This window comes from Dicentrarchus labrax, unplaced genomic scaffold (assembly GCF_905237075.1).
Source record: "Dicentrarchus labrax unplaced genomic scaffold, dlabrax2021, whole genome shotgun sequence".
In the NCBI taxonomy this organism is placed as follows: domain Eukaryota; kingdom Metazoa; phylum Chordata; class Actinopteri; family Moronidae; genus Dicentrarchus; species Dicentrarchus labrax.
In genome coordinates, this window is record NW_026136720.1 from 31,922,255 (window position 1) to 31,936,618 (window position 14,364).

General features: G+C 40.5%; 2 protein-coding genes across 6 annotated transcripts in view; both read right to left on the reverse strand.

Annotated features, from left to right (window-relative positions):
• The window catches only part of cpne2 (copine II), a 247,181-nt gene extending 235,818 nt beyond the window's left edge, over positions 1-11,363 (reverse strand). Inside the window, exon 1 of the mRNA XM_051382686.1 lies at positions 11,340-11,363. The gene's annotated coding sequence lies outside the window, so the exon portion shown is untranslated. The remainder of the gene's footprint in view (positions 1-11,339) is intronic.
• Positions 1-14,364, reverse strand: part of LOC127353460 (protein NLRC5-like) — a 180,870-nt gene that overhangs the window by 76,137 nt on the left and 90,369 nt on the right. The window contains exon 1 of one of the 5 annotated variants that reach the window (XM_051382725.1): positions 5,982-6,047. The exons of 2 other annotated variants lie outside the window; for them this stretch is intronic. In XM_051382725.1, coding sequence (XP_051238685.1) covers positions 5,982-6,013 — 32 coding nt within the window. In that variant the 5' untranslated portion in view covers positions 6,014-6,047. Of the gene's footprint in view, positions 1-5,981; positions 6,055-14,364 lie in introns of those variants that run through there. 2 more of the 5 variants (XM_051382719.1, XM_051382721.1) reach the window with 2 other exon arrangements.

The window sequence follows — 14,364 nt, forward strand, 5'->3', positions numbered from 1 at the left end:
ACCGAATAGACCCATCCTTTTTAAGCACCAGAACAATAGGGCTACACCAGGCACTGTTGGACTCTTCTATTACTCCCATCTCCAGCATGGCTTTCAGTTCCTTCTGAACTACTTTTCTTGTGTGTTCAGGTAACCGATAGGGCCGTGAACGCACCGTCATGCCCGGGTGAGTCTCAAAGTGGTGCTGTATGAGATTTGTGCGTCCTGACAAGGGAGAGAACACATCACCAAAACGCTGTTGCAACGCAGCAATGCCTGCTCTCACTCACTAATTCATTAGAGTTGATTCAATTTTGCTGTTTTTTTCATTGGTGTTAAATATTAATGTAATTCAACATTTCCTGCACAGATGCTACATTTAAAGCCCTATTGTAGCTCAAAAAGCACACACTTACATTGTACGCTTTTAATGTGAAACATCTGCAGGAAATAAGTTTCATTTACAGTAACTTAGCACTGATAAAACAAAAACAACACTACAGAAATGTACTTCCTTGTATGGGGCAATCTCCAAAAGCAATGGATCCTACAATTCCCATAATGCATTTCACTAGCATCTTTATTAGACCCTCCCTGCCCTCTAAATAGTCTGTCTTTCAAAACACCCCTCAAGTTTCTAATGCAGGCTTTACATTGAAAAGTCTCAATCTTAAACCAATATAACCATCATGACATAATTTCAAACTCTGGATGCTACAGAAGATATTATAGATTTTAGTAGCACGTACCATGAGTAGTAAACTGAACTTCATGTGTAAAACTGGAAGACTGCCCCTTTAATTATTTTAGACTCGGCCATTTTTGAATACCGATTTTCATTTGAGAATCAGTAGATGTATTCAGTAGCAGGGCTCCAGACTAACTTTTTGCATTGGTTGCACTGGTGCGCCTAACTTTTTTTTTTTTTTTAGGTGCACCAGCCCAAAATGTAGGTGCACCCAAATTTTTCATTGCTTCGCCTTTAACGCCATAAGGTCATCTTTTTATCGCTCTCCATAACTTTTATATAATGTGAATGATTTTTAAACAAGAATAAAGTGTAGAGAAATGCTTGTCTTTATTTGAAGCACAATTATATATAAAAAGAAAAATAAAGTGTTTAAAGTGCTTCACTGAGCTGAAATTGAACATTTCAAACTAAAACACTAAGCAAAATAAAACATTTCCAAATAAAAGAGGACCTGATTACTACTACCTGCCGCTGAAATGCAGCTGGGAGAGGGGCCACTTTCTCTACACACACTTGTCACGGCATTTCGTGTATTTTTTTAGACATGTTATGTTTTTTTAAAGTTTCGATACGAAACGTTGTTGACCCGCTCACGAACGCACTTTTTCCGGCCATATTCTGACCGCACTCCTGACAGTACATGCAGTGCATTGCGTTACGTCCTTTGTTGTACCTCAGCCAGGGAAATTGTTTCAGCCAGTCCTGCCTGAAGGAATATATTTTGGCCTTTTTAATTTGGGTCTCCGAGCCGGGCTCTATCCCAGACTCGGTTGTCTCCTCCTCTGGTTCCGAGTCTGATGCTGTCGCCGAAGGACCGGGGCTCGGCAATTTTTAAACACACGCGACTTAGCGCGGTGAACAGGACCACAGCCAATCAGAGGCAAAGACCCGCCCGAGCTCTGTCTCTTATTGGTTTAGAACACGATATGATCTTACCATGAGTGTTTGAGTTCGGTCACAGAGAGATGATGCGCTTGCGAAATAAATGTATGTTTTCACCCGGGCAGCGTCAGGTGCACCAGTGCGACCTAGAAAAATTATTAGTCGCACTCTTAAAAATTTTGGTCGCATGTGCGACCAAATTGGTCGCACTCTGGAACCCTGCAATAGTCATAATCACTGATGTTATAATAAATATGTTGTGAGGAAATAACCAAATCAGAAAATACTTCATTTGAATAAAGGTCCCCCCGAAACTCTGAAAGACATAAAACATTACATTAGTGTAATTTAAACATTGTAGCACAATCATATAGTCTCAGGCTTTGGCAATAAACCAAAAAAAAAAAAACCCTGAAAAAACAGCTATGTGTCTTCACTGATATTGTCTGTATCAACATCTTGAGCTGTGAAGATGCTTGTCTGTGCTCTCATTCATGAAAAGTTTGTTTTCTCCATGAATCCACAGGGACACGAGCACTACGCTCTACACAGCTCTGAATGATATCAAACATAAGATATGAATAATAGCACAATTCAGTTGAAATGAGTCTTTCACAAACAGCCCATCAGCAGTAGCAGGCTGTCTCTTTGTGTTGGAGTGTGTAACAGAGAAACGCTGCTCTCGCCTCCAGCTCCCACAGCCCCAAGGAGAGACTTTCCCTTTCTGGAGATTAGGATTAGAGCCATTCTAAGTCTGATTGAACACCGCAGAACAGCTCTTTCTGCATGCGTGTGTGTGCGGGTGTGTATTTGTGCACCACAGCTTTCGCTCTATGTGTGCATATGTAAAATCTGTGTGGCAGTGTGTACGTGAGGAGAAGATGTCATCGGTGATTGAGCGCCTGCGTGAGATTATATGTGCTTGCCTAAATCAGTCAATGTGCGTAAGCAGGGAAGGTGCATGTTTTGAATATATTGCATGTGTGTGTCTGCACACCTACAGTATAAAGCCTTGTTCAGAGTGCAGAAGTATGTTTGATAAAATGTCTGTTTGACAAAGATACTGTGTTTGGATTTGTGCATGTGTGTGTGTTTGTGTGTGTCCCAAAGTCATGCTTTGGCAGTTTGTATGTAAATCGTGTGTGACCGAGGATATTATATGTTTGTGCTCACGTGTGTGTATGTAAATGAGTTTGTAAGCATGAGACAAGAAGTATATGTGTGTTAAGACAGCATTATGTATGTGTGTGTGTGTGTGTGTGTTTGTGTGTGTGCGCATCAGTGACAGATGCAGGTCTGTGACAAAAGGCAAAAGATTAGGATGGAGCAGCGAGGATTTAGGAGTTCCCATTTCGCCTTAAATTTGCTCATCTCACCACTACTAGAACAGGCAAATGTTCACACTGCACTGAGAGTCTGCTCATTACAAACAAGCAAGAATCCGAGAGAGGAAATCAGTCAATAACCTCTAAGAACTGTGATATTTCTATTTTAACACGGCACGTTGGATGTTTGCCTTAACGGTATGTCCTGATTTACACTCAGCAGTGAAATATTTCCACGGCTAAGAGCTGCCCAACACTGTCCAACCTTTTACTGAAACACTCGACTGCTGGCAGATGACGTGTGAGTGTTTTTCATTCACCTCAGTCATCTACAACAGAGACGCTGGATGTAGAGAGTCCTAATGCCCGTAAACTTCAAAGCACATCACTGCTGGACAAGTAAAAACTCCCCATTCTGATTTTACCTGGTCATCAAGAACTGACCAGAGCACAGACGAGAGGAATTACATTCTACTACATCAGCTATTCAGCAATGACATGGGACCTACAATACAACATGTAGAGGGCAAGGCTTTTTGATTTTATGCCCCGTACAGACACATCTTCAGTTGACATGTGGCTGCAAATGACCATCGCTAAACCCCGCCCCACTCGGTTCCGGCTGCAATGCCTGTCAAGCTTTCCACTCTAGCATGTTACATATGCAATTAACAGTTTACTGCTCTAAATTCAAATAATGTTTGAGACATTCGGTCAGTTAATTAAGAGGTAGACAGAAGCAGTATGCTGGCCTCGTGGTTGAAGCAGTTTTTCCAGCTAGCAAAACAACCAATGCCCAAAAAAGACTCTTTGGCTGAGGGGGGTTGCACTGTCAGTGAAAGGGTATGGCCTTTGATAGCTTCAGTGTGTAACCCGCAGCACTGGCCACGTGATTCTCTACACAACCAAAAGTGAAACTCTACGCTAAAATCATATTTTCACTTTGTGTCACTAGGTGTATTTTATCCTGCAGAACATGGAATAAATGAATTTAGGACATACAGGGGCCATGACAAGAAGCTTCTTATTTCTAGAGGGTGAGGGACCATTTTGACAGCTGAAATAACATCTGTCAGGAGCAGATTTCATTCAGCATAAGCCGTTGGTAGTAGGTACCTTTTTGTGGGGGAGGACACGCAGCAAAAGGCCCGTAGGTCGGAGTCGAACCCACGGCATGGGGCACCAGCTCGACCAGGTGAGCTATCAGTGCGCCCCATAGGTGACTTTTTAATGTTTCTATGTGACTCACTTTAAAACAAGAAACATGGAACATGGTCTTAATAGCTGAGGCCAAAGCTACAGGTCCCAGAAAAAGTTTGGTCACTAATTTGAGTGACCAAAAATAAAAGAATAAATATTTAACTGTGAATGTTTGGTCAATGCAGAGAGGATCAAATCTCTTCACTGACAAAAAACTACATTCATACATACAGACAAACCATTAATGCTCTTTTTAACGCTCTTGTACATATTTTTCTTCCTCACTTATCATCATGGTGCGAACATTGTCATCAACAGCACAAAGCGTCACTATGGCAACAGCACTTTGCTCTTTGCTTTAAAGCCTAATTTCCATCAATAAGGTGAAAATAACAATGAAGCTTGTCATTGTCTGTCTGTGCGTGTGTGCCCTGAATTTAACAGAAGATCTAGCGGCTATCTGCCCCCAGGAGACATTCACAACACAACCTCTTATGCTGGCAGCATTCCTGTACAAGATCACAAGTAAAGTCCCCTCTGCACAACAACTCTCTTGTACTTGACCAAGACCTTGAGCCAGAAATATACTCCACACAATCACAAGAGAGGTTCTGGTCCAATGTACAAAATGCTACAAAGGACACTCCTGTGGAGCTATGTTTTCCAGTACAGCAGCGACGTGTCGGGGTTAAAACAGATGGCCAGGGTTCTGGAAGGAAATGTAGCATTCATTTTTTCCACAGACAGTGTTATGTCTTTAGCTGAGAATTCCACCATTTGGGAAAAACATTTTTACACCATTACATTCTTAGAGCACAAATGTATTGACTCCTATTAAAATACAAAGATGCATAAAGGTGTCCAATCTCAGAACACACTTTAAGGGAAATGCCACAAAATCATGCATGTAACAAACTACATTATCTGTAGCTGCTACATCTGGAGCCTGGTTCTAGCTCACAAAGCTGCAAAATTGTTGGAGAGATAGAGAAGCGGGAAAAAAAAGGTACACTGTGTGTGTGCATATGTATAGCTGGCACAGAGTGTGTGTGCTCTCATTGTACATGCACTGAAAGTGTCTTTGCATTTTTCTTGGTGTGTGTGTGTGTGTGTGTGTGTGTGTGTGTGTGTGTTACAGTAACAGTGACCCAGTCTGAATGGCCATAAGATGTATCAACAGGGCAGTTACATTTCTTGGACAAAAACGCCCCAGATAATAATAACAACTCAATGTGTGTGACTGTGTGTGTTCGAGTATGACGACTCTGCATATCTCTTCCTCCTTCTGATAAAATCTCTCTCTCTCTTTCTTCACCTGTTCCTCTTTCTTAATCGAACACTCAACTTTCTATGTTGGGTATTGAACCCTGAAACTGGTGTGTGTGGAAATCAGCCACTACAGGGCTCCGGTCAGAGCACACGCAGTCACCAGTTCGTTCATAGTCTTTACTGCCAGAATGAGTATATTATAAACGATGCAGTATGATGGTGCATGACAGATCAGTTTCTGAAATAAACACAGAAACAGAATTGAGTTATTACTGATAACATTAATATATGCGCTTAATTACTATAAATGCATACCTGTATATACATATATGTAAGTCATAAACACTAACAGTGAACCACTACATTTCTAAAGTGACAACGAAGCCATGTTACACTTCCACAAGACAGCCAAGCTAGCTTAGCTCAACACACAGCTAATACTGTAACAGACTAGTTGCTGGAACAACTCCTCACTGATATTGCAGGAGTTCATCAAACACACTGAACAGAAATCTGGAGTGAGAACTACGATAAATCACCACATTAATCTCACAGTAGCATTAAGTATAACTTACATCGTCAGTGACTTCTGCACCAATAACGGCATAAAAGAAATGCGCGAAAAGAGGGAAAACGACCGCTCTCTACTTTCAAAATAAGAGTTATGGTTTCAAAATAAAAGTCTCTGAACATGAAGAATTCTATTTTCACCATTTCACAACCTCAATTCCTGGTATTCCTCTGTCTTTCCCAATTATTTTTGTGCCTTTCTGTTATAACAGTTTTAAAAAAAGCATTTTGGTGTTTCACAAAACTACGGACTGCATTGTTGTTCATATCAACAATGTACCTATCCCTGTCTGACTGAAAATAACATTTTATCTCATTAACATGTTACCTGTATACTAAATAGGTTCATTTTGCCTGATTTAACTTAGGTTTATTTTGTTCTTCTGAAAAGGCTTAAAGTCGAAACTGTGAAGTTATGACACAACAACTTTAAGCCTGTTCAGAAGAACAAAATAAACCTAAGTTACCTGTAACTGATGTGATATCACATACGCCTCATTGATATTTTCTAAAATATTATGTTGTTTCAAATTAGCAGAGCAAGACAGGGCTAGGTGCATGTTTGTGCTTAAGGATAGTATAATGATAGTATAACTATCAGGTAAGTGATAAGGTAAGGTAAGTAACATTCATGTTAAGATAAGAGTTGCTCAGTTCTTGGAGCAGTGTATCCAGGGTCGAGGAAGGTTCTTCAAAATGTATTTAGCTTTAGGTATACAAATCATGTGTCTGTTTAAAATTGACATGACATACAATGGAATGTCATTACTTAAAATAACACAAGTAACTACGTCTAAAATCCATACTATGAGCTATTCCACAACCCTGACTTTTTTGTACAATGAGTGTCCAAGATATTAGGTATATTTCAAGTTATGTCCGCAAATGACATTGTAAAACAACCTATAAGATTTTCATGGCAGAACATTAAAATGCCAGATGTACCTAATTCACTGCACACTCAGTGTATGTATATATATTTATTAATCCATATGTTATGTATTTGTTATTAGCAACTCTGAAGTGTCAAGTGTGTAAACTTTGATTATCTTTTCAGGTGGAGCTGTCACTTGAGCAGCCATACATAAGGGAGACACAGTGCAACTGCAAAGTTGGCTTGAGACAGTGCAACCATCTCATCGGGCTGCTCTATACTCTGGCTCACTTTGTCAAGATGGGCTACACGTCTGCCCCCCAATGACTAGCAAGACGTCATTGCCTGAAGCCTGGCACATTCCATCAAGGGCCCTGGGTGTCAGTCCAAGAATGGTGAGCTCTGTAAGTGTTTTGAAGCTGAAACCACCAGTGACCAACGCACCCCCGCCAAAGAGGCAACGCTCTTCTGAAGGGGTGATGTCGAATCTGTACTGCCCTGTGTTCCATCATCTGCCTTTGCAGAGAGCCTACACTGAAACCTGAGTGCAATACAGAGCAAGAGTCAGATGTTCAAGCTGCTGGAGGAGAACAGAAAGCAGTCTGCTGCTCTTGTCCCCACCGACTTTGGAGACCTTCCAAAGGGATCTGTGCTTACCTACCACACAGCACAGTCTACCAGGGCTGGTGATGATCCCCCGTTTCCTCTACCATCACAGCCATGCTCATTCAGCACAGTTCTGGATGACACTGAGGCGTGCTTCTATGGTGCAGACATGAAAACGGGTCAGGGGTGAAAAAGGTGAGAAGGATATAACCCCTCTAGGGGGGTCCGGCGGCATGCTTAGATTTAAATAACATACTACTAATTTTGGACTAGGCGGTAAATGTCAACAACCTGGCTCTCTGCCTTAATCTATCTACTAAAACTTGAACTTGCTAGTTCTAGCTAGCCTGGTTAGCGATACAATATCAAAGCACCAGCTATCTGAAAACTTACCTTAAAATTACGACCAGGATCCCTTCTGATATTTTTTATCCACTCTCAACGTAGTCCCTTATCCTCTGGAAAACGGTGAAATGTTTGCCCTCTGTTGGATTTTTTCCTGTGTGACGAAGTGCACTGGGGAACACAGCAGTGCGGCGCCATTGCCGCTAAGAGAAATCGCGACAAGAGAGTTCCCGGAAGTGGTAGGTGTACCCCTCAAGCTCCTTAGAACGTTCGAGGTGAATAAGGCAAATTTAACACTTACTTTAACAAAAACATATTCTTCATAACCTCTGGTAACATTCAGGTAAGCCAGTATTTGTTGCAGTTAAGGGGAAAAAAGAATAAAAGTCTTTAACCACATTAGCAGCCCAGTGAGGCTGTAATTCCCATTACACACATGGAAAGGAAAATGTTGAGTGGATAAACTACCAAAATCAGATTGGTTTATGTTTTGTTTCAAGACATCGTAATTCAACAGTCTACCAGGGTCTGAAATGAAGATTTTACTGTGGCAGGTCACTGAACATTTCTCCAAGCCACTCTTTTTGTCTAGACTTTAAAATTGTAAACACAGTAGAAATATGGAATATATCATGTATCCATAATCCCTATTCTTGAGAATGATTTTATTTATCACTACAAGAAAAAAAGCAGCCATGGTGGCATGTGAGCTGAAAAAAAACCTGCTCTTAACCTGTATTTGGCAGGTGCTGAGTCAATCCACTGAGCTGTCAGACTGCCTCATCTTCCACTGGTTACTGTAGGGGCTATATTATGTCTCATTAGACTTAGTATACGGAATAATGTTATCATGCTAACAGCATACTGACCCCACTAAGGGTCTAAGAAGCATGTTAATATATATTGCTTGCATATTAAAGGTCCAGTGTGTAACATTTTGGAGGATTTGCTGGCAGAAATGGGATATAATATTCACAGGTAGGTTTTCATTAGTGTATAATCATCTTAATGCAAATATTAAGCCTGCTATGTGAATGAAAGCAGAGCTAAGGCTAATGGGAACCAGTGAGATACCTGCGTTTTGCACTGGGGTTACACTGTAAGTACAAATGTTCAGCTCTAATCTGTACTTAAACCCTAACTGAATTAAAGATTGTTCAGAACCTAATGTTACATACTGATATGAACACTAAATTGAATTGACGAACACTTTATTAAACTTATGCAGAATGTGTTTTACCTCCACTGAGTTCTGAGCTTCACTCATCTTGGTAACCGTGGTTTGAAACTCTCCTATGAAGTCGTGGCCTCCATCATTATCGTAGTCGTAACACAGGACCTGTTATTTTGTAGAACACATCACATCATGCCATCATGTTTTCTGTGTCATGGTCAGCTTGTGCAGCTTCCTTTCTGAGACTCAAGTGGTTATTTGTCTGGTATTTTTGCTCTCATTACACTTCACCATGCTTGTCACACTTGCACGTATGATCATCCGAAATATTCTCTATTCGAAAATGATAACCTTTATGAGAATTTATAATTGGTTACATTTTTAAGGATTTGCATTTATTACATAGCATTTTATGACTAAACAACAAGATCAAATGACTTTGACACACTTTTAACCAGTGCATTAACATGATACTTTCTGTCCATTTTTCCACTGTCAATCTGCACTGCTAACATTTAATAATGTACAAATTTCATACCACACCAGTTTTGTAATATATGAAACTCTTAAGTACTAACCTTGATGTTTCTGTCCACATCTCGATTGCACAGAGAAATTAGTGGTACAGTGAAGGATTTCCATGCTGGATCTAAAGTGTTCTTAATGACCTGAAGTCACAGACACAGAAATAGGCACATAATCGTTGAATTACACAGCAGCAGGTATATAATGCAGCTGTAGCCACAGTAGAGTTAACTAAACGTGGGGCTGTAATCTGTGCCATCCAGCCTCCAACACTTACTGTTACAGTTACAGTGTATGACCTTCTGTAAGGTCTGGTTTTGCTGACAATGACAGCTCATGGTTGACAATAATGACAGTTAGATGTAGGTGCTTTTAATCCCCACCGATGACTCACCTCTGTCCTGTGCACCAGCATCCATTTGCCGTCTTCTCCCTGTTTGTGAAACTCCAGGTAGGGGTCTGACTTCCCGAAGAAGTCCTGCACAGAATGGAGACAGTTTGTTGTGAAGTCTTTTTGAAGGGGCTAGAATCCTGTTTTATCCTAATTTCTCCTCTCCTCAGCCAAACAGCAACACACAATTCTACAAATGTTTATAGTAAATCAAATTGCAAGTCTTTATTTTGTTTAATTAACATTTTTATTAAAAGAGTTCCAGCAATTACTGCGCTTTGTGTGTACCCTGGTAGTTTAACCAGAGGGTGCGCAGCAGGCACACATCAGCATTAGTTCAAATCACAATTCAAGCCGTGCTGTTCCTGACCCACTGTCATTCTTCTCTTCAGCAGCAGCTACTCCATAGGTCCATGATTGAAAATGAACTCTTATAAATAAATACATATATTGCACGATTTTCATTTCCCACTATCTGTGCGCCTGACAGCCCATTAGTTAGCAGACAAAGGTGAAGGATGTGAAAACATCTACAGTAAATGTTGTCTGTGTGGGCTTTGCTTGTGCCTCCTAAAGCAGTATGCACTCTGAGTGTGTGTGCGTGCTTGCATTTGCATCCAGAGTGTGTGTGTGTGTGTGTGTGTGTGTGTGTGTGTGTGTGTATCAACATGAAAGACAGGAAGAAAGAGAGGTTGTATACAGAGAGAGAGAGAGAGAGAGAGAGAGAGAGAGAGAACCTTTTAAAGACAGTGCTGATTCTTACCGTAATGGATCCTTTGCCTGCTGGCTTCCCATTGGCTAAGATCAACGGTCTGTGAAGTTTCTTATTGGACACAATCTAGCGGACAATTTAAGAGAGACACACAGGAATCACTTAAGACAAAACACAAAAGAAAGATAGGTTTGAACCCATCATTCTAGTTTAATTTAGTAGTTATCCAGTTCCCACGCTAACTTCTTCTCTTCCACTGTTGACCTTCCATGTTAAACGAGCAACAAGGAAGTGCTTCGACTCTGTTGCGTCTTTTAACTTTCTGACTACACCAGAGGTGGGAATGTGTCATGTTGTGCAGCTTAACATCTGTTGCTTCTGATCACCTTACGCCTACATTTTACCAAATAGCTGAATAATGTAACATACAGCATGAAGGACTGACAGAGCTGGAAGAAAATGTTATTCTACAGCAGTCTGACAAACATTGACTGCTACTTACATAGTGGTGCTAATTAGATCAGTTCTCCCACACAGCTCTGCCATCAGCTAGACATCTTACTGTTACAATAGTCATGACTGGCCAGAATGTGTTGGTATTTGTTGTTTTACAACAATATGATATTATCACAGAACTGATTGTGCTAATTCATCCAGAACACAGTCACATTGGAGACTCAGTACAGAAATTAATACAGAACCAACTTTGGATTTAAGAGGAGAAATCATTCCCTACCACTCCCAGTGTGCAAATGAACTCCCCCCAAGAAGTCGTGCTCGTAGAGCTGCGTGGCACACTTGTCTTCATCGAACATGGCTTCTGAACCTCCTCAAAGTGGTAGTCCACCTGAATCTTCACTTCAAGTTGTTCACAGCTGTTTCAGTGCGCCCGAGCTAAATGATCCAATCCAATCCAACTTTATTTGTTAAGCACTTTAAAACAATCAAGTTGACCAAAATGCTGTACAGAAGAATAAATAAGACATCATAAATAAAAGACATAACAGCTCACAAGAGGCGCAAATATAAAATACACGAGAAATGAGAAGAAACAAGGAGAGATTAAGACTCTTAAAACAAAAAACTAATTTAAACACATTTGACTCAAGTGGACTGTGGCTGTGCCTGTAGATCCAGTGGAACAGTGAGGGTTTACTGAAAAGGCAGTGTGCAGTGATCACAGTTTTAACTTTTAACATCAACCTGCACAGGGACTGCACAGACGAGAATTGGGCTTTTAACTAATTCTAGAAAGTCTTATTCTGGTTGTGATCACATTTAAGATATTGTGTTTACATGGAACAGGGTAACCTAGTTATATCATCCATTATTCTAACATTATGTAGGTATGTAGTTTATTTCGATTTAAACATAACAACCTTACATAACAATGTGCACATTATGCAGGTTTCTGATTGCATCAGTGCAGGCTTGTCTCTCAACTCCTCCACATCCAGCTTCTTTCATTTCTGTACCAACTTAATTGAGCATGAGCCCAGTCTAGTCTCTGGCTGCATGGATTGCACTTACCACTTATCACCAGTAATGGAATACAAGAGCCATAACTGTTTATCATAAACTGCAAAATATGAAACAATGGAGCAATGCAATGCAAAAGTTAGTCAGAAACACCATGTGCTACACCAGTGTAGTATCACAAGAGCCATGTCGCTATAAATGTGTGGGCCTTTGGCATCTTTCTTCCAGAACTAATTGCTAACTTTGCCTGTCTACCACTGGTGCTGGGCAGGTAATGTTCACTGGGTTTCAGAGCTTTTTAGCGCAGTCAGGGTTTGGTGAGAGTACACTATTGAGAGACTGACCCAAATGGTAAACCGTAAAATCAAAACAAAGTTTTAAAAGGGGCCAAGAGGCTCAGTAAAGCTGCAGAGTTGTCTCACTTTGATTACAGCACTATGAGTGACACCTCACGTCCATTGGTTTCACGCTTGATTATTATAGATTGTTAACATTTGAACCTCATTCTCAACTACTATTCGCAAGTCAATCCAGCTTTGAGGTTCTCATCTCCCCAAAAAATAGCTGGGACATCACACAGACAGATCAGAGAGCGTGGGTGTCTGTAAGAGCACTGTGAGAGTCATGTTATTTGCTCTGGGTCCTTGAAACCAGGTTGTTGGATGACTAAAACTCACTGGCCATGCTACTCTCCAGTGTGACTCACACAGAACACACTGCATAGTGTGTTTATCCACCATTAGACTAGGTCACTATATGCCACTTTTGAATTTGAGTGAATATTAAAGGCATTTTTGAATGTCATTGGACTGATACACCGGAGATGGTGGCCATTAAATGTCAACACCCTGACACTGAATTACACCTGTCCTTCTGCTCATTACCAGGCACTTAACATTAGCATGCTGACATTAGCATTAGCTAGCTGAAAGCACCACTGTGCTTAAGTACAGCCTCTGACAGTACAGACTGTGTTATGTAAAGTGTCACTGAGTATCTGAAAATCACTCAACTACAAATAAAATATTTTATAACAAAAATGTATTAATATTGTTTTAGATTATTTATTTACGGAGAGGGGGGATTTTTTTTCATCATCTAAATATCTGCATTAATTTGTACATTTGTCAAACACCTGTTAGGCTTATTTTAATTTACATCAGATTTGTCACCTAGCAGGCTGAAGTGCATTTCTCATATTTGTGCCACTGTGGATTTGAACCTGGCTGACTGGCTCTAGAAATGAATCAGACCCTTGTGGCACCTCATCTTTCTGCCCTCTTTTTTATGTGTCAATGTTTACAATCACAGCATTTCCTCTGAGATACAAATGGTACAATAATAACAATATGAACAGCAGTAAACAATAGCTTACTACAGGGCAATGACATGTCCCCAATTCCTCCCACAGTACAAAAATGAAGCCAAAATATCCCAGAGTTATGAGGACCCGTCCATACATACCCTTGAACATACAACAGTGCCTTGGGAAAACTAATTTTAAGATTACTTTTTAGTTGGCCCATGCGGAGGGGGGCAGGGTTTATAACGTACACTGCAGTCAGTCATCAGGATGTTGGCTTTGACTTTTGGGGAGCTGTCTTTTTTTCTTGTCATATAGTGTTGCATAATCTTCAGTTGGCCGGCTGGTGTGTGTATTGGGGTTGGTTAAAGCCGACTAGAGAGTTGTTTGACTACTCAAGGACCTGATTGGGTTTGGAGTTTGAAACTTTTGAATGTGAGGACTTGCATCAATGTGATTTTTACAGTCTAAATTTTGACTGTGTTTAATTTTGTTAATTTTGTTGCCACCATACACAATGTACGTGCAGCTTACAGCTGAGTGTTTCTGGCATTAAATAGACAGGGACCGAAAAGAGAGAGACACCACAGCCAAACAGCTCAAAGCTAAGAGGTTGAATCAATGAGAGGAACCCAAGTGGTTTCAAAGACATCAGAGAAGTTGCTGTTAAAAGGAATCACTTGGGCAAACCTGAACCTGCAGCACCCAAACAAACACATAATTGCAAAGAAAAGTCAATTATAGCGATTTCAGCAGTAGGTGCTTAAGCTTACACTAATTTATTTTTGGGCCACCAGGGGATATCGTAACACAACATGTATTCTGACCTTTAAAATATTGATGATAATGAATAATTGGTATGGTGGACGTGTTACAAAATAGTGGCTTATTTACACCTCCAGCAGATATGGATTAACATGACCAACTCCTGAGAAAAATATCCGCCTCTTTAGCAGCCAAATGCTCTACAATGTTCAGC